This window comes from Lepisosteus platostomus, chromosome 12 (genome assembly GCF_059453375.1).
Source record: "Lepisosteus platostomus isolate fLepPlt1 chromosome 12, fLepPlt1.hap1, whole genome shotgun sequence".
Taxonomy (NCBI): Eukaryota; Metazoa; Chordata; class Actinopteri; order Semionotiformes; family Lepisosteidae; genus Lepisosteus; species Lepisosteus platostomus.
The window spans coordinates 16126046-16151143 of NC_142622.1; the positions used below are offsets into that span (position 1 = coordinate 16126046).

Sequence of the window (25098 nt, forward strand, 5' to 3'; positions counted from 1 at the left end):
CCCACTTTACTGCATCTACAACCTGGTATAACTCCTACGTCTGATGTACAGTTTGTATTGCTTGCAGCAGTGGACACACACATTGCTATTCTCTGACTTTCACAGTGCACTGTCATATCTGTTCAATAAAATGTCAGTGCAGCTGCTACTAAAAATATCATTTTCTTGATAATGTTATGAATTTGTTGCAGTTAAGAGTGTTATTTGTTTCGTGCGCTGTGTGAAGCATGGTGATGGTTAAAAGTAGTCATACAGTATAGTAAGAAGCTGGCCTGTACTTGGATGGGAGACCTCCTGGGAAAAACTAAGGTTGCTACTGGAAGAGGTGTTAGTGGGAACTGTGGCCTTACCCTGCAGTCTGTGTAGGTCCTCATGCCCCAGTATAGTGATGGAGACCCTATACTGTAAATAAGGTGTAAAAAAGGTATATGTCCTTTGCATGAGATGTAAAACCGAGGTCCTGACCATGGTCATTAAAAATCCCAGGGCATTTCTTAAAAAGAGTAGGGGGTGTAACCCCGGTGTCCTGGCCAAATTTTCCCTTGGCCTTTAACAATCATGGCCTCCTAATCCCATCTATGAATTCATCACTCTGTTTGCTGATGTGTTTTCTGGACACTCCACTCAAAAGTGCTTTACAGGTAATGGGGTCTCCCCTCCACCACCACCAATGTGCAGCATCCACCTGGATAATGCGACGGCAGCCAGTGCGCCAGTACGCTCACGACACACCAGCTATTAGTGGGGAGGAGAACAGAGTGATGAAGTCAATTCATAGAGGGGGATTATTCAGAAGCCATGATTGGTAAAGACCAGGTGGCAATTTGACCTGGACACCAGGGTAACACCCCCACTCTTTGATTGTTAATGACCACAGAGAGTCGGGACATCAGTTTTACGTCTCATCTGAAGGACGGTGCTTTTTTACAGTATAGTGTCCCCGTCACTATACTGGGGCATTAGGACCCACACGGACCGCAGGGTGAGCGCCCCCTGCTGGCCCACTAACACCTCTTCCAGAGGCAACCTTAGTTTTTCCCAGGAGGTCTCCCATCCAGGTACTGACCAGGCTCACACCAGCTTGGCTTCAGTGGGTTGCCAGTTGTGTGTTGCAGGGTGATATGGCTGCTGGCCTTTGCAAGGTGACTTCAAGTCTGATGCACTTTGGATATAATCAAAAGTGTCTATGAATTAGCTCTGCCCTTTAAAAAAAAATGCCATGGGTTGCGCTGGGCAATTTGAAAATTAATGCCGGGGAGATAATTCAAAGGAGTTCAATATTTGAAACAATCAAAATCTGACTAAGAATGTGGAAGTTACAACCATCAGAGCTAACTGCTGACCGTTTTTCTCCTTCATTAAATTTTCATCTCGCTTTTCTGGTTTTTAATGAGCCCAGGTTATTGTACCTTCTATCTAAAACCCATTACCAGTGAATGAGAGAACAAGTCAGCAATTATTGTCAGTTGTGATTGTTAGTGTAGACATGCAGCTTTCTTCACTCACATAATTTTGTCCCATCTTTTAAAATCAGCTTTTGTTAAAATTCTTTTTAGCAGTCCTGGAGACACCGGAATTATCTGCAGGGTGCCCTGTGAAGATTGTAAATTTTAATATCAAAGCATCTTTGTCGGAGTTGTTACTGTTGTTTGAATGCCACTGGCAAAGGTCTTGATTTAATGTTCGCTTCCTTTGTCTTTAAAAATGTAAAAAAGGTTGTACGTTACTTCCTGTACTGTGTGTAGAACATTTTCATTTTTTGACTTTTTCATCCTGTGTACTTGTTACCAGTTTTATGAAGTGTGTGGTAGTTCTGCTGTATGTTTTTGTGAAGCGCTCTCCACTGGAATTCCGTTCGACCACTGCCAGACTGCCAGCCCTTTTCTCAAACTTTGTGCGAGAATCACTTCGGGAGAATCTTCCTTAGCGTTTCATCGTACCCAAGTTTCTCGCGCCTCTGAAATAATCTTTTAGCCTTGTGTGTTTATTTCTTGCTTCCAGCATAGGCATCTTCTTAGGACACTGCTGGCGGAGCGGATGGGCTTTTCATTAGAAACTGATTTTCATTCCCATTTTAATTAGTGACCGCTTTAAAGTGCTCCTTTAAAATCGCATTGATCTTAGACCAGTTAGGCTGAATTTGTGGTGACTGTTTTGAGTTCTGGCTATTTTAGACCAGATAATGCAGCTTCTCGCTCGCAGGGTTACAAAGCAACATACATTCATGCTGTGGATTTAAGAGATAATTGAGAGCTGCATTGGTACAATTGTGGAAGAGGCTTGGACAAGAAAGTCTTTAGATGGAGAGCATTAAATATCTAGTGGCTTTTGTATTCATGGGATATCCAATTTTTAATTCTTAGTCCTTAGCAATAACCTCAGCTAAAGAAGAAAGTATGTTATTGCCTAGTACTGTATTTCTAAAGAAAAAAAAAGTGCTGATGTATGGCATAGTATATCTACAGTCATTTAAGAATAGCTAAGTTAAATTTGTTTCACATAGAAGTTCAATGACTTTTGTCTCTACACACCAAGCATTTTACCTGCAGAATATATGTGAAATAATGTGCAGATTAATGAAAGCCCTAACGAAATCTGTAGTTTTAATTTGTTGCAACTGTAAAAACAAGCCAGTATATATTACAGTTCCTCCAATATAGGTGAATTGTCGTCAGATCACATGAATGGCTCTAATAGTTCTGTACGTGCAGTGGGTTTGAAGTGCAGAAAGCGAAGAGTTTGCGACAGACTGTTAAGTGCGTGTGGGTTTTCAATCTGCTGGTGTTGGTGAGCTTTGCTGTCCTCTGGTGGCAACCTGCTGTCCATCGGCCTTGAAGGCTGTGACTTAAAAATCTAGCTGAAGAATCTTGGAGCAGGGCTCTTCAAAAGCCAAGCAAAATGTATTTGGCAGCTCATGAAGACCTGTGTATGACAGAGGGGCTCCGCAGAGACACTGCATGAAGACACTTTGCAGCATTCCAGCAAGACTGAGTAAATTTGGTTATATTTTTCCACACCAACTATTTGCTCATGCCACAAGTTAAGTCACAGAATCCAGACTTCTTAGAGTTTAGAGTTTGGACCAGGGGTTGGAGGGGAGGGCTAATGTGCAGAATTCAACAGAAGTAAGAACTAGTGGTTCAGACTAGAGAAGGAAACTACTCAGTCCTGCTTAAGAGTCCTTGAATTGCTTATTTGTAAGGTGTAAAGTTTTTCTTTGTTTGGAAAGAATGGTGTGATGAGTTTTTAGACGTAATTTTTGTATTTCTGGAGCTTCTTCGACTGCATGGAATTCTTAGGAAAATGTTACACTTGAGTTGGAGAAACCAAGCTAAATTGAGCACAGCTGAGTCAATTTTCAAGGTAAGGCAGGGTCATTTTTTTAGATTTTTTAGCAAAAACTAAGGGTTAACATGAAAGGAATTAGTTAGGTTGTGAATTACTTATATCTGTGGGAGCCTCTCTGATTGATATCTGGGATTCATGAGCCATGGGCCTTAAAGTTGTCCAGTTGACTTGTAATGATTGTTAACCACCTGGTTAGCTCTTGCAGGCACTGGCAGTTTATTAATTATTTCTATACGCTGTTTGCTGTATTCCCAGAAATGAATAAATCTAGAAACACTATTGGACTCCAGAAGCAGGAGGAGCTTTTCCTGTTTTCCTTGTTTTAACAATTGAAACCATGTGGCTGGAACGGACTCACCAGTGAGCTACATTTTGCCTGGTGGATGGTGCGTGTTCATACGTCGAGAGCAAATCTGGTAAAATTTGTCCATAACGTGTGGTTGTGTTTTTTTGTTCATCTGAGTGCACTTGGGATGTGTTTAGTCCATTAGTGACCTGTCACATGTTGTGTGGCAAATAAAACATGTTAACCAGCAGTTAAAACCTTACAGTTGTGCATGCAGTTCTTTGTATGTATACAAGGATAATATTTTACCTACATAAAAGAGCCTGAGTTGTATAGACCTAAATTTAAAAATTGGTGATTGGTTATTTAATGTAAAATTACTTTCTTTATGTCCATTGTTTTTTCACTAAGGGAAAAAAAAACTATTTTGGAAAGGTAATAAATACCTAAATAAAATAAATCTTATTGATGATCAGTTACGGCTTATTTTCTTCATGTCGCAATGTCCTTGTTTTTTCCTTCTTGTTGAATGAAATGTTTGGGTTGTTTCCTTTTTTTTTCTCTTCAGTTTCAGTATTGCAGTTCTGAAAATAATAATAATAATAATAATTGCTTACACTTATATAGCGCTTTTTCTGGACACTCCACTCAAAGCGCTTTACAGGTAATGGGGACTCCCCTCCACCACCACCAATGTGCAGCATCCACCTGGATGATGCGACGGCAGCCATAGTGCGCCAGAACGCTCACCACACATCAGCTATCAGTGGGGAGGAGAGCAGAGTAATGAAGCCAATTCACAGAGGGGGATTGTTAGGAGGCCATGATTGATAACAGCCGATGGGGAAATTTGGCCAGGATGCCGGGGTTACACCCCTACTCTTTTCGATAAACACCCTGGGATTTTTAATGACCACAGAGAGTCAGGACCTCGGTTTTACATCTCATCCGAAGGACGGCGCCTGTTTACAGTATAGTGTCCCCGTCACTACACTGGGGCATTAGGACCCACATGAGCCGCAGGGTGAGCGCCCCCTGCTGGCCCCACTAACGCCTCTTCCAGCAGCAACCTTAGTTTTTCCCAGTAGGTCTCCCATCCAGGTACTGACCAGGGTCACACCTGCTTAGCTTCTGTGGGTTGCCAGTTGTGAGTTGCAGGGTGATATGGCTGCTGTAAAATAAATATCCTGTAGCTTTGACCATCAAAGAGGGGTAAATTGCAGCCCTTTTGGCTTCTGTGTTTGTTTTCCACATGATACATTTTCAGTTTGTGGTGCCGATTGCTCATTCGTGAGCCGTTCTGGGAGCTGGCAAACCATGTGAAAGCCAATGGCTGAACTAGTGGAGGTTCATCAACACGATCGAGCCTCGATGACCTCTCCTGTTTCCGTTTGCTTGCAGTAGAATTGCAGGCAGGTCTCGGTGAGGAAGAGGGCACTATCATTCTTTTCTGTCAAACGCAAAAGCAGGGTGCGCAGCAGTGGGTTGTGTTTTTTAAATGGGGGAGCTCTATGGGGTGAGCCCAGGCCGTGCTGTGACACCAGTGGTGCCGTTTGTGCCCAAACATCGCAGTGCTGCAATAATGTATTCTGTTTGCTCTCTATGGTTCAGTACCTCCTAGTTAAATTCACGGGGTGTATAAGAATGTAGGCCGACCTGTTTAAATAGTTGTACTGCAGAAATTGTGCATCGCACAGTAGGGAAGTGGGGCACACGGATCAGACCACAGGGAACACATTCCCAAGGCCAATGACTATGAACACCAGAGGGTGCTAACATCACCGGTTCACCACCATAGCACAAGCCCTGGTAATGCACTGTGTTCCTTCTTTCACACACCAGTCCTCAACACCTCTGGTTATTTCCGAGATCATCTCACCCATACTCCATTTCACCACAGAGCATAGCTTCTTGAGCCTTGTAAGCTAGTGGCCTCGAATAGACCAGTCTTACATAAGAATATTAGAAACATTACAAATGGCAGGAGGTCATTCAAGCCATTAAGCTTATTTGGTTGCTACGTGATCACCAAATCTCATCTAGCTGTTTCCTGCAGGGCAACATTCAACCTTCACCTTCAACAACATTGCTTGGTGGTTTATATTCCCACAACCTTCTGTGTAAAAAAAATACTTAATATTCTCCGTTTTATAAGCATGTTGTCATTTTTTCTGTGTTCTCTGTTATGAGTTTTCCTGGTTTTTGTCAATGCCTTTGAGGATTTTGAATTCTAGAATCAGGAACCTTTCTACTCTTTTCATAGAAGACTAAAAAGATTCAGTTATTTTAGTCTATTATGCCTTTAAGCCCAGAAATGTATCTGGCTGCCCTCTTCTAAACTGATTTCAGAGCGGCAACATATTTTTGTAACAGGGTAATCGAAATGGTAAACAATATTCAAAATGAAGTTTTAGGAGTGCACTATATGATTATTAACATAACATCTTAAAACCAAGTGTTAAACGTATGCAGCGTTTGCCTGTTCTTCTAGTTGGGTATTGAGTAAATGTGACTTTTTTATATAAAAAAGATGCCAGATGTCCTGATAAATAAGGAATTGCAGTGGTCCTAATACAGGTTCCTGTGGTACTCTGCTAATAACATCATCACCCCTAGTCAGTATCTTCAGTCTAAGAACCAATTCTTAAACTATATCCTGTTGCATAAATATCCCTTATCATCATCTTGGCTTAAGAACAGAAATTACTCTGAAAATCATGTTCTGACACTTTACAAGAAAGGTTCCATTTAGGTGTTGGAACTGGTTGGTTTGACAGATGCTGTGAATCAAAAAAATTGACAGCTTTTTCAAAGACAACATACAGAAGCTGCTTGCCTTAAGGACCATTATGGTAATGATGGGGACAGTGGTGACACTGAAAATCGCTGGCATTCCGTTATCTAAATTGCAGAAACGCTAATCCACACAATATTCATCTCCTGTTTCTCCCACGTGCCAGCCTGTGAGTGGCTGTTAGTTCAGCTCTCCGAGCTCTTGGTAATCTGTCATCTCATTTTAATTAAAGGAGTGGATGTGACTTTTAATCGGTAGCAGCTGTTTTTTCAGCACTGATTTTAAAAGCTCCAGCTTTTTTTAGGCATTTCTTACCGTCTTTACAAAAATGCAGAGACACCACACATTTTAAATTTGTGTTCTATAAGTGGTCCTAGCAAACTTATGTATATATAATACATATAAAAAAGAGCACATGGTTAAGTAGGTGTAGATATGATGGTGTCTTTTTCTTTGTAATCTTACCTGTTTGGCTTTAGCACAGATGTTTGGAGGTAAAAACACTGTGTGCTTAGATCGTAACAGCTGTTCTTCTGAGTTTTTTAAAATTTGGTTAAGGAATAATCTGAAGGGGGCAGTTTCCCAGGCTCACTGCAAATAATCTTCTTGGGGAAAATGTGGGGGAAAAAGTAAAAAACTTTGTGTAATTTGTCGCTTATACTCGCGATGGGGTTTTGTCAGTGCTTGTTTTTTTTTTTCCCATTGACTGCCTTGAAGGAGAAAGGGAGGGAGTTTTAAAAACAAGGGCCCGAGAGTGCTGGGCTGTTAGCCCTTGACGATGGCTTGTTTCACCCTCAGATCACACCAAGGTGTCCACACGCCTCTTCCTGGATTCCCCGGGCCGGGGCGTGGCCACCCTGAGGTTCCCAGCAGCCCTTGTTTTGTCGTTGTCCAGGGTGGTGCAGCCGCCGCTGCCCCAGCAGGAGGAAGAAGAAGAAGAAGAAGAAGAGGAGGAGGAGGAGGCGTCGCTGGGGCCCAGCGGAGACAAGGAGCGGCCAGGCCCCTCTCGCAGGAAGCGGCAGCCCAGCATGTCGGAGTCGATGCCGCTGTACACGCTGTGCAAGGAGGACCTGGAGAGCATGGACAAGGAGGTGAGAGCGCTGCTCTTATGGTCAGGCGGTATGGCCAGCGGGCCGTGGCACCCGAAAGAAATCTGCAGGGCTCGGAAACCTCCTGCGAATCAAATTCTCTTCTGCGCTTCATGAAGTGTGAAACCACTGGTCTGTGCCCAACATCTAGGGCACCATTCCTGTAGTACACAGACCTCCATCCAAGTGACGCAGCTCATCATTTTCACAGACAGAAAATGTAGAATTATGTGAAGCCATTAAATTATTCTAACAAATCCTAATAATGACACAATAATAGAGAAAGTTGCAGGCATAGTGCAGTACTGGTTATTGTATTATTATTTAGTCAAACATGTATACAAACAGTGCTGCATCACTATGGCGACATTAACATGACAGGCCCATTCAGGTGCAGCTGGCAGCTTTGACCAAGCCTTGACCAGTCAGCTGGGCTGCTCGTGACACGTGAGGGTCGTTCGGTCAGTTGCCCTGCTGACCGCACAACCACTGCTCGCCCAGAAGGGCTTCCTTTCCTGTCTCCATCAGGGCATGAGGGTGAGCTCTCCCTGCCTTCCACACGCTCGTAGTTAACTGCCACAGCCACAGTGAAATCCAAGGCATGACGCCGGGGTTTAGAAAAGGGAGGTGAAACATTCAACTGCTTCCGGTTCTTTGCACATCTTTAGAGAACGTGAAATGCTACACCAAGCCGAGAGGAAGAGGATTTGAACAGAGCACAAGTGATACCAGGGTGAATCAGCACAGGGGTACTCATTACAGGGACCTTAAATCACCCCCAGCTGCCAAAATGTTCATTTAGCCATGTAGAGGATTGATTAATGAGTCACTCAAACTTTAAGTAGTGTTGCAGTTACAAATGTTTGTCACAACTTCTTCATGTTGCCAATTGAACATGTTTCATTGCCAATTCTAGCCTAGGAACATAGATTTTGTTACTTCTTGATTTATAATGTATCAGTTTTGGTGAACGAAGCATTGAAGTACAATATATTTCATTCAACAGTGTGCAAAGGTTGTTTATTGTCACCAGTATATATACAGTACATACAGTACATCTTGAACACCATTCTAAAAATGTTCTAAATGTTCTGAATTTCATTGAGGGCTCTGCACATTGTTTTGTGCGAAAACTAAACCCAGAAATCGCATAGCCATCAGAGCACAGCCTGCTGGTTGCGAGACATGTAATTCTGTGCAGAAGATTTCAGAGCCTGCAGTGTGCACAGCCTCCTCCTTTCACAGATTAATTTTCTTAAACAGCACTGTCTAGAATCAGACATCAGACGCTGTCAGATATGAAAAGTTGTCAGCGTGGATTGTAGGGTTTTGAACCGTGGCATTGATGTGTTGTCAGATCTTGTATGCTCCGGCTTGAGGGAAATATAAATTAAATAAAAGAACACTGTTTGTAACTCTTGGCTGTTTTTGCTCAGAGTTAGACAATACAAAATAAATCTCATCAACGGTTTAGAATGTAGTTTAGAATTTAGTCTTTATTTTTGCTTTAATATAGCAAATACACTTTTTTACCTCCTGGGAGGATTATACTTTGGAATGTAAATTTTGTAATTGGCTGGAGTCTGATCGGTGTGGCTTATCGCAGGATTTGGTTAGAAGAGTCTCTCCATTTTCTTTCTGTAGCCTATGGAATATCCCAGTACAGCACTTTTTCCATTAATGGCCCTGGCGCTCCTTTTTCAAAGGAAACGTGCATCACGCAGATAGTGCGAGCTAGTAACAGGTAGAGTCTTGTACAGATATCCCAACAGGGGCTCCAGAGAAGATCCCACTAGGTTTTATCCAGCTGGCCACCATCTTGGAGCCGGACTGTGATGTGTCGTGCCGGTTTTCAGTGGCGTTCTTTGATTTTCTGAGAATGAGTGGTAGGGGATTGACAGCAGAGGTCTTTAGGCTGTGACCAGTGCTGCAATGAAACTGATGCCTTGAGTCGAGATGAAATGTTTAATTTGGAAGGGTATGCACGACGCGTACAGGAGTTGCTCCAGTGCCCATAGTGTTTCGAGGTGGGGTAGAAGAAAGTCCTGTGGCTGAGTAAAGCGGTCTTAAGAGAGTGGATTACAATTATTGTGGGGCGGAGGGTGGTAGGCGTCGCAAGGTAGGTTTCCCTGGATGCAGATTAACTGCACAGTGAGGTCTGAAGCCACGCCAAGGCAAGAAAAGTATGCATCAGCCGCCTTGTTTTTACTGCGTCTTTACTGAAACACTTGAGCGCAGAGGTTGTCAACAAGGGGGAGAAAAAAAGTGCAGAGGGCTGGGTCAGTTGCTAGTCTGTGTGTAACGAGCTGCTTAGCATTAGGACTGAGTGGGCTGAGAGGAATACAGCTTGAACTACATTGTCCAGTCTGGCCTCTTAGGTTTCAGTATAATGCAGCATCTGATTAGGCTTCTTGTTGTTTGGCATTATATTGTTTTTGATTAAAAATCCCTTTAATTAACTCTTCAGGGACCAGACATTTCAATCCTCTTACTTCTGCTTGGCTGTGGCAGTCACAGGTCTTTTAAACTGGAAGGTTCATTAAAAACCTCCAAGCGTACCTTAGTGGCTCAGTTGCATATATCTGTGCTTTTCAGTTGCTCACTGAGCTTCAGGTTTTAGAATAGTTCCTAAAATGCTTACAGGCATACAAAATATATGACGACTTGGGTTGCCAAAGGGTAGGTTTTATTCCATTGCTTACTAAAAAAAGTCATTTTAAGCAATAAAATATAAAGAATGTTTTACGCACCAAACACCAACGGTAAAAAAAGACGGCAAGTAAGAATGGGAGATTCTGCAGTCTGTGGTTAAATCCTGAAACGTCTTAATACTTATAAATTAATGCTTTGTCAAATATTACATTGTCAGATTTATATACTTAATGTACACCTTTTAAAATATTGAAAGTGCTAATTATGTATTGCAACAAAAGTAAATCCTTTTCAAATACCTCTAAATGCCGTTTTTTACAAAATGCTATGGACGGGACGTACGCAGTCCTTCCAAAACAATGTAGTTTAAATCCAGTGAAGTAATGATATATGTTACAAGCAGACTGGCTGAACTGTTTTACAGGTTCATGGTCTCTCAGAGGAGCCCTGTATCTTTCAGTTTAGGTTAAAATAACTGTTAAATGAATTTTTAACCACAGAGGTATCTGGAAGGGAGAGTCTTATTGAAGTTGTTCTATTAAGCTACTGTGTTGAAATGAATATTGAAGTGGGAAAATGATTTCTGAAAGAAAAAAAGAACAGCTCAAGGAAATGGCTTATTTAATTTAGGAAAAAAAGAATGAAACTTCTGATATCCCTGTTTAATAGTTAAGCAGAACGATAATGAAAAATGATCACTCACAGGTTGCTGTTCTCTTGAAGCGAAACTGCCTTGATAATTATCTTGCAGCTTGCACATTTATTGCTCTGGAGACAATCGGTCAGCTCTTTCATTAAAATGGTTTATGTAAAAGATCTGTAAGTCCTGTCCATTTTAAACTTTACACATATTATTTACATGTTGGAACGTTAATTGACATTTATTTTCAAAGACTGGAAATCCTAGTTTGGGATCTGTATGGAACGCTGAACGTGACCTATTCAAATAGATATATTCTATAGCTCAGATGCAACCCAAATTCACTGTTATCTCTATTACAGTCCCTACAGTACATTGACTAAAGTTATAGTAAATAACGGTGTGACTGATTTAGCTCTAAAGAAACTAGATGTTTTTATTTACGTTTTAGAAAGCAAGAGAGAGGAGAGAGAAAAATATGCCTCATTTTTAAATGACCATTGACCTAGAAACATAACCATCTGCTCAGTTTTCAGGTTTATTTGAAGGTTGTAGACCTAATTGATTTCTTACTGACCTCAGAGCCAAATATAGTAAAGTTAGTAAAGAAAATGAATAGTGTAATGTTGGTTTATCAGGGAAAAATAATCTTCATGGCACTTAGTCAAGACAGGCCGATTGTCTAAACACGATTCACACATAAAATCTTTTTCATATGAAGGTTTTGGTTTCCACGCTATAAGAGGGATATTGCAGTTTTTAAGGTGGTACAGAGTGACCAGACTAATACCTGATCTTAAAGGAATGTTGTACTCAGATGAAGAGAACAGAGTCTCTTTAGCAAGAGAAGATTGCAGTGTTATTTAGAGTGCACAGATTGTTTAGCCACCAGCTATCAAATGAAGGAGATGCCCTCCTTTTGTGTGTAATTTTTAATTAACTTTATTTCCACTAGAAGCATGTGGCTGTGAACGTTGTTCCTGTGTGTCTGTGGCCTGTAACCCCTCCCCCCCCCACCCACGGTGTACCCCTGAAAAAGTCCTGTACTTTAAGAAATTCAGGACCTAGTGAACCCTAACCTCATCCCAGATATCTGCACTCACAAGAGAGAAGAGGATGCTGGGAAGATTAGACAAACCTGACATTATGGCTTCATTGGCAGTTTCCCTCTGCAGTACATACAGTATAATCCTATTACATGTACATTACAGATGTACATATACAATTACATAATATCCATTCATTCGTTTTCTAGCAGCTTCATCCAATTCAAGGTTGCAGGGGAGCTGGAGCCTGTCCTGGCAAGCAACGGACTAACAGTGGGATACACCCTAGACGGGATCCCAGTCCATCGCACCGCAATTATATACATTGTATATACAGTATACTGTATATATTGTGGGTAGATCCTGAAATAGTATCTCTGTTTTTCCCCATTCGCACATGCAGTTAGTGCACGGCCAGCACAGTAGGCAAGGGGATGAAGGCCAAGGTCTGTGGGGAAAGTGAAGTCTTGAGTTTGTGTGGGCGTCCCTTGTGAGAGCCTGCAGAGAGACGTGGAGAACAGCGGAGAAAGGGCTGATTTTGAAAGGGGAAAAAAAAAGCAGCTCTTCTATATATTAAAATATTCTTCACAGCCGTCCAGTGCTTTAGACTTTTGTGAGATTCTGACTTCATTAGGTAATGCTGAGCCAGGAGCCAGTGACAGTGACCTGTATCACACAGAGCAGAGAGTTGGGCTGAATGCCGTGTTTTGCAGTGTGGAGAAACCCGTGTGACCTGTAATTAGAACAACTTCTGCATTTTCAACTGTTTTGTTGACAGATATAAAATAGCTTGAGATACTAACTGTTGCCAGAATGAATCACACTTTTTTTTTCTCCCACTTGAGCAGAATAAAAAGGAAAACGATAATATTCTGCTAGCTAGCTCTGACCAAAACTAGAACTCAATAGATAAGATACAAAAACTAAACTGCTTACATGCATTTGAAAATAACTGCGATTAAACAGTAGCGAATGCCAGTGGTTATCCAAAAGGCGATATCGGCTGAATAAGTTTCCCAAATCTTTTCATCTGCTGTCATGTCCGTGGACAGATGTCTTAGCTGTGTCTTGTGTTAATAGTTTGAGATTGAGCTCAGCGCAGGATCTTTTTTCAATTCAAATTTTTTTTCAATTTTATACTTTATAGCTTAAGGCATGGGAAAGCCTGAGTGCTCTTGTAAACTGTATATTTGCTGTCAGAGTTTGCTTTTACTTGCATGTTATAGGTTATGCTAGAGAGCCCTGTGCAGTCTTGGTTAAAGGAGTCATTCCATTATTTAACAGCAATTATTTTTATTGCAACATCTCGCTGAAATTACGGTTCAGCCCTCAGGCATGTACTGCAGCTGGGGAAATAGACTTGGAAGGCTGCTAATCTTTCATGTTATAAGACTTATGTTTGTACAGTATCTGTTTTAAGCATCCTTATCGTGCCACCTGTTCATACGAATATTTCTACCCTAAAGACCTTGGGGATAATCTGTATTTACCCCTACCTTTCTAGGATTCCTGCCTTAATTACTTACTGTAATTGTTCTGGCAAACCATGTCGTTGGGTCTTTTTGTTAGATCGGGTTCTCTTCTCTTCCGATTCCTTTCTCTGTTCAAAACCATTAAACTCCTAATCACAGGAACAGATGGAGGGAGTATAGTTGCACATGGAACATCAGGACCATCTAAAAGTCAGAGCATGGGTTTTGAAATTGTAGGTACCTTTACATATAAAATTACTGTGGTTTGTAAGAAGTGAAAAAGAAGAAGGGATTTGCTCTAGTACTATTGTGGGTTCTTTACCACGGCTTACACAAAACACAGGTTCAATTCCAGACCTGGGGTGCTCTCATGGAGTTTGTATCGTCCCCCACATGTAGGATATGGATAATTGGATGCTGGCAAAACTGGCCCTTGAGTGAGTTTGTGTGTGTCCGTGTTTGTGTCTGCCCTGAGATGGACTGGCGTCCCATCCACGGTGTACCCTGCCTTGCACCTGTTGCTTCCTGAGACAGGCTCCAGCTCCTCTGTGACCCTGAATTGGAAGAAGTGGCTAAAAAAATTGATGGATGGGAAAATAACAAAATTCTTGCACATTAGAGTCTGATTTACCCAGGTTATCAGCTTTTCATGTTGTGGGCATGTAGGTAGTGTTGCGGGTCTCTACCCCCAGTGTGAAGGGTTCTTTGCACGCCCAGTGATGGGCTGACCAAACGTGGCACTGCTTCGCGCCAGGCCAGTGTCTCAGGGCCACTCTGCCAAGCCTTGGCTGTTTTAACAAAACATGTTCGGCCCACGGTCTCTTGTTTTCTTAATTTTCCTCGGTGCTGCAAGAGCCGGTAGATGTCTTTGTTTGAGGAATTCTAATAAAAGGTTCATGAAAAGCAATAGGGCCCGAGTGTCCCCTGGGAGTGTCTTATCCAGTCGAACTTTTGCGTGTTTGTGGTTTGTTTTTCCTGAGCCATCCTATATAATAATGGAACTGTGTCACTAGAAATAGCCGCACATGAGCTGAAGAGTGGACCCTTGTTTACAGTAATTATTCACCTTTGGAGAGCTCTTGCGTGGAAGGGTCCTGAAGTATTATGCTGTGGTATTTGCTTTATTCTCAGCTCATAAGATAGACGGCCTTTTTTATTACATTTGGTACACATAGAAGGCAGAGTCCCCTTATAAAATGAATGCTGTTTTGTGTGTAAAAATCGTATTTTAAGTATTAAACTCCTCAAAGGTTTTCATGAAGATGTAAAGGGCAGTTGAGATCTAAGAGCTGTAGTTCTCAGCATTGGGGGATTGAAGTTTATGAGATTGGTTTCACAGATCTAAGGAATACTCTGATCCAGCATTACATGAGCAAAACCAAGGACTTGTTTATGCATTATGTTCTGTATAATACCAGTGCTTGTGTTAAACACTTTAATTTTATTGTTTACCATCACTTTCTAAATATGTCATAGAGGAATGTCTCATCTTGGATGTAAAAAAACTTTAGAAAAATTTCGTGTATGGACATAATATTCCACGCATTGCTGATATTGCCTCTCTCGTTTGGTTTAACGAAACAAACGAAAAAAAAAACAGCTTATTGAAATGCAGTCTTCCAATTTATCCAAGGAGCAGCTGTTACATTTGTTGGTGATCCATAGCTGGATGGAACAGTTCACACTTGGGCTGAAAATAGGACAAAATCTGGTTTTGCGTATTACTGTATTCCCAAAATGGCCAGATATATGGCACCAGATAATTAATGCACAATTGGAAGTTGGAAGATAATTATGAAACAAATATTGAGTTATTGATACTGTACTGGCACAAAAAGAGGAGTAAATTCCAGAATTTACACCATAAACCTCTTTCCAGGCTGCTCCTCTCTTTTTATTAAAAACGTGATGGGAATTTGCATTTTAAGATGAGTGTGAATCTGTAGCAGTCTGTAATAATCTTCTGTCTGAGCCACGCATGGGCTTACTCAGTGTAAAAAGGTGTGTTGCTTTAAATTCTCTTAAGGACACAAGGATTAAGATAAGATTCAAACCCGTTCCAGGCTCCTGCTGCTCCTGAGTCGCCTGTTCTGGACTTCTCAATGGGGAGTTTTGGACCGTATGATCTTGCCGCGGTGCCACGTGAGCTCACTCTGCTCGTTGCGCTGTTTGGCGTAGCTCAGGGGAGATTCAGCTGTCGAGGGCGCAGTCTCATGTCCAAGCTCCTGCAGCTGTTGCTCATTCTCCCCCACAGGAAGCTATCTGCCTTGCCCTCTTTCATACCCTTCAACTGCGTAAGAGATGTAGCACTATTTCTCATTCTGGGCAAAATATAATTCACACCACAGGCCCCCACAGACGAGTTTTGTGTGATCTGAAATTCTTGAGCTCCAGTGATCAGCTGTCCACCTGATTGCCCTTTGCCCTCTGCAGGAGTGGTGGCCCTCCTTAGTTACTCGTAGATGTTCCCTGAAGGCTCTGATTGTGATGATATTGAACATGTTTTAGTAGTGCCTTTAACAACCTGTTAATGAACTCTGTTCATTCTTGTCCCATCCCCCTTTTCTCTTGACACATTTCTGTATACACATTATAAAGTGTGCAGTGGGAAAACCAGCAGTAGGTGTACCCCTACAGTACAGTAGGTGTTTCAGGAGTAGGTGTTTCAGGAGGCATGCCAGTGGTATCTTTTGTGTATAATTTGTGTATCTGTGTATAATTTTCTCATAAACAAGTGAAGAGAAGAATACAGAGCTCTAGACAGACTGCATGAAGTCCAGGACTGCACAACTTCAAAAGTGCACTTTGTGGAATTTGCAGAGAGTGGAAGAGTTATGAGGACAGTTATCTAATAAGTTAAAGGAGATCTATGAGGTAATCTAGTAGTTTTAAGAATTTCCAAAGTAAACAAGGCTAAGCTTGGTAGTTATTTGAAATTAAATTTGGCGACAGACCTAGCTGGAAAGCTCTCAGACTTGTGGGGCTTGTGGAAGATTGACTGCTAATTTCCTTGCATCAGATAGTTGACCTCTCTGGGCTTTCGAGATGGAGAGATGCTTGACACTGATAGAACTGCATTATAGAAAAACTGCCAGTTTAAGGAAAATCACTTATCTGTCCTATATAAGACTGGAGGAGATATTGCTTCACCTATTGGACTAGGGGGAGAGTAACCTTAAGTTTGATATTAATACTTGTGTTTCTTGAGTGATAAATAAATATGAAACAAGGAGAGAAAGAATGAAAACAGATTTGGAGCTTGTGATATTAATACTTTTTTGGGGGTAATTAAGACGCTGCGGAATTGACAGATTTTCGTTGTCGTTGTCATTGGACTTTCATTTCCTTCTTTTTGTAGATGTTAGTAGCTTTTAATCTTTTTTTTTAGGGGCTGCTGTGCTCCTGTCAAGCTCTCTCGCGCTAATATGGTTGGTTTTTTTTCTTAAAATGTCCATGCTGGCAGAGAGAGTCGCCTCGTGGAGAATTGTATCACAAAAACAGCCGAGCAGTCCGCTAAATGCAAGCTGTTGTTGAAAGCAGAGTCTGAGGTTAATGCAGTAGGTGGAATAAAGAAGCAGAGCTCTAATTTATGTAGATGCTGACAAAAGATGCCATTCTGTGGAAGAAGATTGCTCTATAGGTGTCTTTCTTGTAGCAGGAAATGAGCAGTGGCACAGGGGAACCAGCATGAGTAATTAGTGATAAGATTTTAAAGGGCAGTTTGAAAGCTTCTCAGGGGACCAGATAGCGGAGGCTCTGTTCTGTCACAGGCTGAAGCAGCCTGCAATTTGGTTTTACAGTCGCACATTTAAAAAGCTTTTTTTTTTTAAATCAGTGCATGTACCGAAGTTCATCTGTTCACAAAAGCTTGCCAGAAAACCATGCATTTAAACTTCATCTCTCTGATATTTACAAAGATTATTTTAGATGTGCTAAGAGTTTTCCATCATACAAATCTGGGGGCTGTCTCATCAGCTCCCCTTAAAAGTCTGCTGAAAGTAAATTCTCCTTATATACCTGCTGTGTAAAAACAGGGTGTTACGATTAAGTTTGAGGGATATATAAGTATATGCTTCTGAAACCTTAAAGAGTTTTAAAGGTCATTGTCAGTATTTATGTGGAGGTAGAATTCCATACTAACAACTCATTGGTTTGGGGAAACTGAAAGACGGTATGTACTGGATAATCCACTTGTGTAATCAGCACAGCTTCTGTAGCTGGGCGTGATGGATGCATGATCAGTCATACTGGCATGTCACACTCCTGCGCAATTGACCACTTTAACACTCTTATTACTGACCCTGATTTATTAGGATAGTAGGCATATTTCTGGGTAACACTAAACTGGTTTTTAATAGTAGAAAAAAATATTTTGGAAGGTTGATGCTCGTCACTATGATGATGACGATTCTAAATTTCGAAATGGTTCACATCCTTTCATGCCAAATCAAAACATGCGATTGTTAGTTCGCGTGTTTTAGGATGACTGTAAAAACTTAACACCTACGGGGTTCTGCTGAGTTGTCCCTGCAAGTGAAATGTTCAGACTGGCTCCAGTTTTCCAGTCACTTGTACGTCTGTGCTGTTTGTTTTTTATACTAGACAATGGAGGTCATTGTATAAATTTATCTAATAGTTTAATTCACACCTTTTCTGTTATGTCTGAAGACTTCTTGCAAGCTCCCAGAGATCAAGATAAGGACAGTTCTGTGTTTTGGTAATTGCATTGTGAGGTATACTGTATAATAGCTATGTAAGGAGGTGCATATTGTATTATGTATACACACATCAGCATGGACTAAATTTAATCTTACTCACTACCTTCAAAAGTTACCTTGTTATACTCTGTCTTTGGAAAGCTTGATTTTTGTTCTGTTTAGCTCTGTTTATTTATGGATACTGTGTATACTAAGAGACACAACAAATGATTTTAGCTCAGTAGATTAAAAAAATCTCAACAAAAATAATTTCCATTCAATTCCAATCCTTTCCACAACAGTCTATCACTTGACCACGAAGAAGTCCCCTCGGGCTCCTGCGTGTTGGTATGTCCACACGTGTGGTCAGCTGGCTTGACGTGATCATGGGGATTTCTGCTGCTACTGCCACAGCCGAGGCCCTGGGTGTGAGAGTCTGGTGAAACCCTGCACCGTTCAGGGTGGAGGGGAAGAGGCTGGGCAGTAACGCCTATGTCCGAGGTCGCCGGACACTGCAGTGTGTGTTGATTGCCGGAGTCACGTCTGCAGTCAGGATGCATTCAGGCCGACTAGACTGGTGAGCGACGGCGCCCAGGGCAGTCCAGTCTCAGCACCCCTGTCGAGATCCATCCTATTGAAGACCCTTGTCCTCACAGACTGGCTCGGGGACACCTGGCCTGCCTGGCCGGAGCAGCCCCTGTACAATCAGATGGCAGGTCCAGGATGGTGCAGTACATACGATCTGAATCTGAACAACTTGCCCGGGGCGAGATGTTTGGGCTGAACGCGAAGACATTCCAACAGAAACTGGCATAACGCAAACTAGCAAACTGGTGTTGCCCTGTGGGCCCTTTCAGAGGTGGTATGACCGTATGGGCCACGACACAGCATGGCTGGAGCTCACAGTGAGACTGTGTTCTTCCCCCAAAATGTTGTTGCACCTTAGTTTGGGGAAAAATAATTTCCTCATCTTTTGTCTATGACAACACACAGCTGCGTTGCATCTGTTTCTTGGACAATCTGGCACTGACTCTGTGGGTGGGAGATGAAGCGATCATCCTCTTCTCTGGACATAACCCCAGTAGACCCCCCCCCCCTCTGGGATGCCCTGCCCTGCTGTGTGCAGCTCTTCTCTGCAGTGTAGGATGCGATTTTTCCAAACAGAAATGATTGCTCTTGTTTTGTCAAGTTGAGTGTGAGCATTTTACAGCAGCAGATGAGGACATATAAATGCCTTCTTGCTTCTTAATCTCCTTTGATTCGATATTTGATGTGAGCACTGTGCCAGACGTGTCCCAGCATTATGTTCAGTCCCTTTCCAAGACATAAGTTAGTAAGTATTTTGTTCTTGTTTAGAAAAATACAATTCTCAACTCCTTTGTTGCCTTTTCAACAAAGTATTACTAGTATATGCATATGTGTTTGTAAGTACGCATGTTCTGAAATGTTTCCTTCTGGCAGTTTAACACAAAATGAAGACAGGAGGTCATGGCCTTAATGGCTGGATTAAGTCACCCTTGCTTCTCTGTGTTTCTCTCAAGTGTGTGTGAGGCTCCTGCGCCACTCTCCTGAAGTTTGCCTGTCAGCGGTGGGACATTGCAGTGTCTCTAATTGTCTGACTGGGTGCAGCACGACCGTGTTTGCGCAGTTCTGGAATTGAGAGGTGATTAAGCCAAAGTGAGCCTGTAATTGCAGGGAGGCCGATGGCTTTTAAAGACAGGCGCAGTAATTGAACATTTCCTCTGTATACTTCACCTGACAAAAAAAAAAGTCGCCATTAGCAGCATTTTCATTGCAGTTATGCTGTGCGTTAAAAAACAACAGCTCTTTAGCACAGCAATGGATAAAATGCCCATGATGCGGATAATAGGCCTTTATTAAATGTCAATGCAGCTTTATACGGAAATCCTCTATCTTTGACATTTTAACTCTTAGACATCATATTTCCTAATTGACTAGGATCAGTCTTCATTTCAGTTAGGTGGGTTTGTTTTATTTAAATGTCATGGCCACCTTAAAAGTCTGAAATTTGTCAGTTTATGTGGGACGCACTGCAGAATTCAAAAGAGCTCAGCTTCGCCTAGCTTGTTAATAAGATTTTTTGTATATTAATATTAATTTTTTCATCAGGAGTCCCATTTTCTACATCATTTGATTAAAACTACTTTCATCCTCATTTGCACCCAACATTTTATTAGTCATTGTCAGAGTTTGTTTACTAGACATTTCTTTTCGGCTTAATTATGCTTAAAGACATTAAGGAATCTTTTTTAATATCGGCTCTGTGAAAATATTTAATCTTGTTCGTAATGTGTATGGGGTAAGTGGGCCAGCTGTAAAGATACTCCCAATTCATATCACTCGCTGGTTATTGCCACGTTAATGTCTTAGAATGTGCAATGCGGAGACATTTCTGTCGTCTGTCAGTAATAGATGGGGAAATTAAGTCTCAGGATTATCCATTGCCATGTGTCAGTGTATATTTATTTTCCCGCATAAATTCATGTAGATATACTGTATACTAAAAGGCATTAAAAACACAACAAATGAGTTTTGGAGCCAGTAGCTTTTGTTGCAGTTTTTACTGATTCTGTGTGTATGTAGATGTATAGAACTGACTTTCTGGTTCCTCCAAGGGCTTCTGGGAGAATCTGCTTTATTATTTTTCCTAAGGTTAAGCTTGGCAGTGGGTGCAGAGAAAAAGCAGCAGTACCAGCATACACTGGTATATACATTGAAAGCCATGGTTGGGTTTTTTTTTTTTTGGGGGGGGGAGATTTCATTGTTTCTTCTTTAAGGAGAAGACACGATTGTAAACACTAGCACAGAAATTCCGCTTGCACTGGCTACAGAGAATGATGGAAATCATTTTCCTTATGGCTTCCAAGTTAAATCTTCCTAGAAGTAAAACTTGCTGTCTGCCTTTTCAGATCCCTTGTGACCTCTTCAGTGCTATAAGGGTTATGCAGTTTATAAAAGAACAATATTAGGATAGCCAATTTTATTTTATCATACTGACCTGATTTGGAAAACCCGGTTGCATGTTTTTTCTATATTTGTCTCACAGGAGTAAGGAAGAAGGCATTGGCGGACTCCACCCTTCTTTTGAGCCAATAGACTTTTTACACCTCACAGGCAGCACCACCCTGCATCAGGGAAATCAAAGCTGATTGGAGGAGAGGCTTGTCCCTCACCCACAGCAGCACTCCGTACTAGAGAATCAGTGCTGATTGGTGGAGTGGCTTTTCCCTCAAGAACAGCACCACAAGCCTGCAAGTGCCCAGCAGACTGTGGGGGGCTCTGTGTCATTGAGAGTCTTAGTCACTTCACCCTATACCCCCCCACCCTTAGCTTGATGTGAAAGCCCAGTCACAGTCACAGCTAGTGACGAGCTACAAGTTCAAAGCCATGACCAGCCATGACTTTACTGGTCAAGCTTCTCAACAGGCCCTTGGTTCTGTGGTTTAGACTTGTTTTTTCCTAGCACGTCAAATGCTAAACGTTGGAATAATTTCATATGAACCCCTGTCGCATTGTGAAAATACAAACAATTGTGTTAGGCCAGTGAATATGAAAATTGTCTCTCTCTACAATGTGCACATCTCGTAAAAGCAAAAAATGCAATCAAATCTTAGCATAAAATGATTAAATTAGAGGATAATGATGTGTCCGTTTTAAACTCATTTCACGGTCATGAAAACATGATGATATTTTGGTACATAAACAGTTTTTTTTTACTCTGTGTGTTTTAGCTTCAATGCTGCAAACTTTACAGACTCCTCCACTAGCTTGTGTTGGCTTAAAACCCCTTCCTTGCCTTGATGCTGAGGATCAATAAATAGCTTAGAGGTACTGTAAATAAAGTTATACTTTAGTGTCTCCTCTGCCTCAATAGAAAACACTAGAAAGTCAATTCTAACCCTCCGAAGAAACTCAGTTGTTGTGAGATGCGGTGAATGGCAACTAAAACTGCACAATATGAAAAGTAAGATGAGGTATTTCTTGGATATAAGTGGAATTACAGTAAACTAGACATTTTAGACCTTCTTCTTGATTGGCAATGCTTTCATCTTAATCCTTCGTCTTAATCCTTCCAGAGTAGTGCTCAAAGCAGCAGGGCATCAGGTTATTTTCAGTTGGTTCTGCAAGATTTCTTGTCGACTGCTTGATAAATGTGTTTTCTAGAAAGCTTTTTCCATTCTCTAATCTGGAATCACTTAGTGTTGTTGTATACCTTAATCCTGGTGGCTATTGTTCCCTAGTGTAGGAATTAGAGAGACAAGCGTACAAGAGAAGCCCAGATGAAGCTGACAGGGTCTAGTGTTCTTATGTGCTTCCATAGTTTTTTCTTCAACTCTGTAATGCGTGAGGCTAGCAGGTAATTAAGCCTGGAATTAACCCTTTAAGCATAGAGGTGTAAAATAAAAATGCACAGGATCATGCTGAGCTTTCTTTGTGTTATTTGTTAGAAAAAGGGCTTGGTTCATGGTATAAACTGAATATTATTATGAAAGGTACAGTATATTACAAAGCACAAATTTACTTTTTTCATACTGTCCTTTAAATGTAATATTTTAGTTAATATAGCTTCCTGCTAGTGTTTATTACTTCATGCTTCATTTTTTTGTCTGGCTGAATGGCATTATATTCAGACATTGATGAAAGCATTTGTTTATCTCTGAAAAGTGTGTTGACGTTCGTACTGTGTAGCTTATTCAACTACACAGTAAAATAAAGTAGAAAAATAAGTGTTTCATATAAAATTGTTCCATTACTTTTGCTTCTGGCTATATTCACAATTCCACAAAAAGCACATCTTGAATGAGTGCTAACTGGAATGCAAAAAACCTAGAGTGGTGTTTCTCTGTAGTAGTAGTTTTATGAACACATCCCTTAGCAAACTTATTCCTATAATATGTTTTCTTTAATTCTAGTTTGCAGTGAAAGGATATGTTTTACCTCTAAAAGCTACAAAAACGCTATTAACATTCCTAATTGACTTTGGTCATATTTTGTTTACATTCAAGAAAGAATAGATTAAGTGGCATTGAATGTTACAAAGCACATTCTAAATCACTTTACTTGTAACTGAGTTCTTTTGCCTTTGGTTTTAGTTTTCCAAACCTTCTGAAAAGCAGTATTTGTTATTTGTCTCATACAGTGTCCTGAATCAGTGGTGCTAAGTGGGTATTTGTTACCAGAGCTGTGCATTTCTCAAAGGAATACTGCATGAATCTATCTTGTTTTTGTTATTAAATGTCTTGGGGTTTGGAAGCCGGTATATTGTTCTGTGAAATATGACTTAATTTAGTCTCTAGTAAGTAAGCAGTTTTTCTTTTTTCAGTTTTGATGCATGAACACCTTAGCAATGCGTGCCAGTGTTGTATCCTCTTCAGCTGCATGTGCACACCTCCTTCGGTGGATCACACTGGTGACTGTCACATTTGAATGAAGACTCATCCATCTTGGCCATGCAGAAATCTTTAACTTGACTCTCTGTGCTGTGTTGTATGATGGTGGAGTTAAGCCGGCTTGTTAATCAGTCTTTCCAGCAGTCACTAATGTGGCATTTGTTTAGAATAATTATTTGTATGCACTGTTCAATCGGGCAATTAGCGTTCAAACATGATGGAGAAGCAATCAGTGTGGCTGGATGGCACCTGTTTGTGCTCTCTGCGGATAAGCTGGGGCAATCAGATGAAGATGTGAGTGCAGTAAAGTGCACTGAAATAACCATTTCTGGAACATAAGGCCCAAAAGGAGTTTGGTTTAGTTCTATGAAGCTGCCCCCCCTACAAACAGCACAAACAATGGAACCCACCACATTTGTTTGTGCCAGTTGAATGTAGCGTCTGAGCTGTTCCTGGGACACAGCGCCTTCTTTTTTTGTGGGGGTGACGTCACTCAGCAAACCCCAAAAATGGTGACAGGAGTGTCTTGACGTCCCGAAAAAGAAGGTGCTACATCATGAGAACAAAAGCACCTCAGATGCTGTTTTCAATGACACAAACGGAGCACAAAAAATGAGGTGGGTTTCATTGATTGTAGGAGGGCCAGCATCATGAGGCTGTTTGGTTTAATTTTCTTGATGTGCAGCAGATTTCAAAGAAAATGTTATGAGGAAGTACTGAGTATATTTCTTATTCCTTACTTCGAAATAGCATAGCAAGGATAAAGAAATTTGAGGGAAAAAACATGGAGAATGGTCTCAAAACATTTGAGTTGGAGTCTCATTTGTGCCTCAGAGTTTGATGGTGCAGATTGCCAGTATCTATATCACCCTGCAACTCAAAACCAGCAACCTGCTGAAGCTCAGCCGTGTGAGCCTGGCCAGTACCTGGATGGGAGACCTCCTGGGAAAGCTGAGGTTGCTGCTGAAAGAGGTGTTAGTGGGGCCAGCAGGAAGCATTTGCCACCCTGCGGTCTGTGATGTGGACACTCGGATGAGACTTGAAACTGAGAGGTCCTGACTCTCCATGGTCATTAACAATTCCAGGGTGTTTAGAGATTAACCTCAATGGAAAAAATCTTATCTGAATTGAAAGCTTATGAAAATGTTAAAGGAATTCATGGCTCTTATACATACTTCACAAGTATATCCTGTTCAGATTGCTCTCAACATTATAAGATGTTATAGGCTACGTCTTCCTTTTTTTAATGTGTACAGTAATGTTTCTGGAGCATGTATCCATTTTTGATAACTAGTTTTGTGAATGTTGAGTAATAAACTGGCTTGGTAATTCTGCGGATTTCTCTCTGGCAGAGCTGGGCTTCATTATTTGGTGTTAATCCTCATGCTTACAGGGCTGTAATAGACTCGGCTTTGTTCTCCTCGTCTCGTACTCGGGCAAAGGACCGCAGGAGCAGAGGCAGGGGAGGAGAAAGCCGTTCTGTGTTCCTGCCTTTTGTGTTCTTGAGAATTTGTTTTTGTTCCTCTGTAGTGTTTGGAATAAATGAAGTTCACTCCGCCAGATAAAACAGAAATATTGAGGTGGGCTCGCCCGCAGAATAGAGAATTCGACGATCGAATCTGACAATTAGCTTCAGTGCGGCTGCCACCTACACACAGCATTTT

The 25098-nt window shown here is 41.4% G+C and overlaps 1 protein-coding gene across 4 annotated transcripts in view; it reads left to right on the top strand.

The window, feature by feature from the left end:
• The window catches only part of ctdp1 (CTD (carboxy-terminal domain, RNA polymerase II, polypeptide A) phosphatase, subunit 1), a 130654-nt gene that overhangs the window by 34466 nt on the left and 71090 nt on the right, over positions 1-25098 (top strand). For 3 of the 4 annotated variants that reach the window (XM_088601146.1, XM_088601145.1, XM_088601148.1), the window contains exon 11: positions 7324-7519. In XM_088601146.1, coding sequence (XP_088457272.1) covers positions 7324-7519 — 196 coding nt within the window. Of the gene's footprint in view, positions 1-7226; positions 7520-25098 lie in introns of all 4 variants that reach the window. The other variant, XM_088601149.1, reaches the window with a different exon arrangement.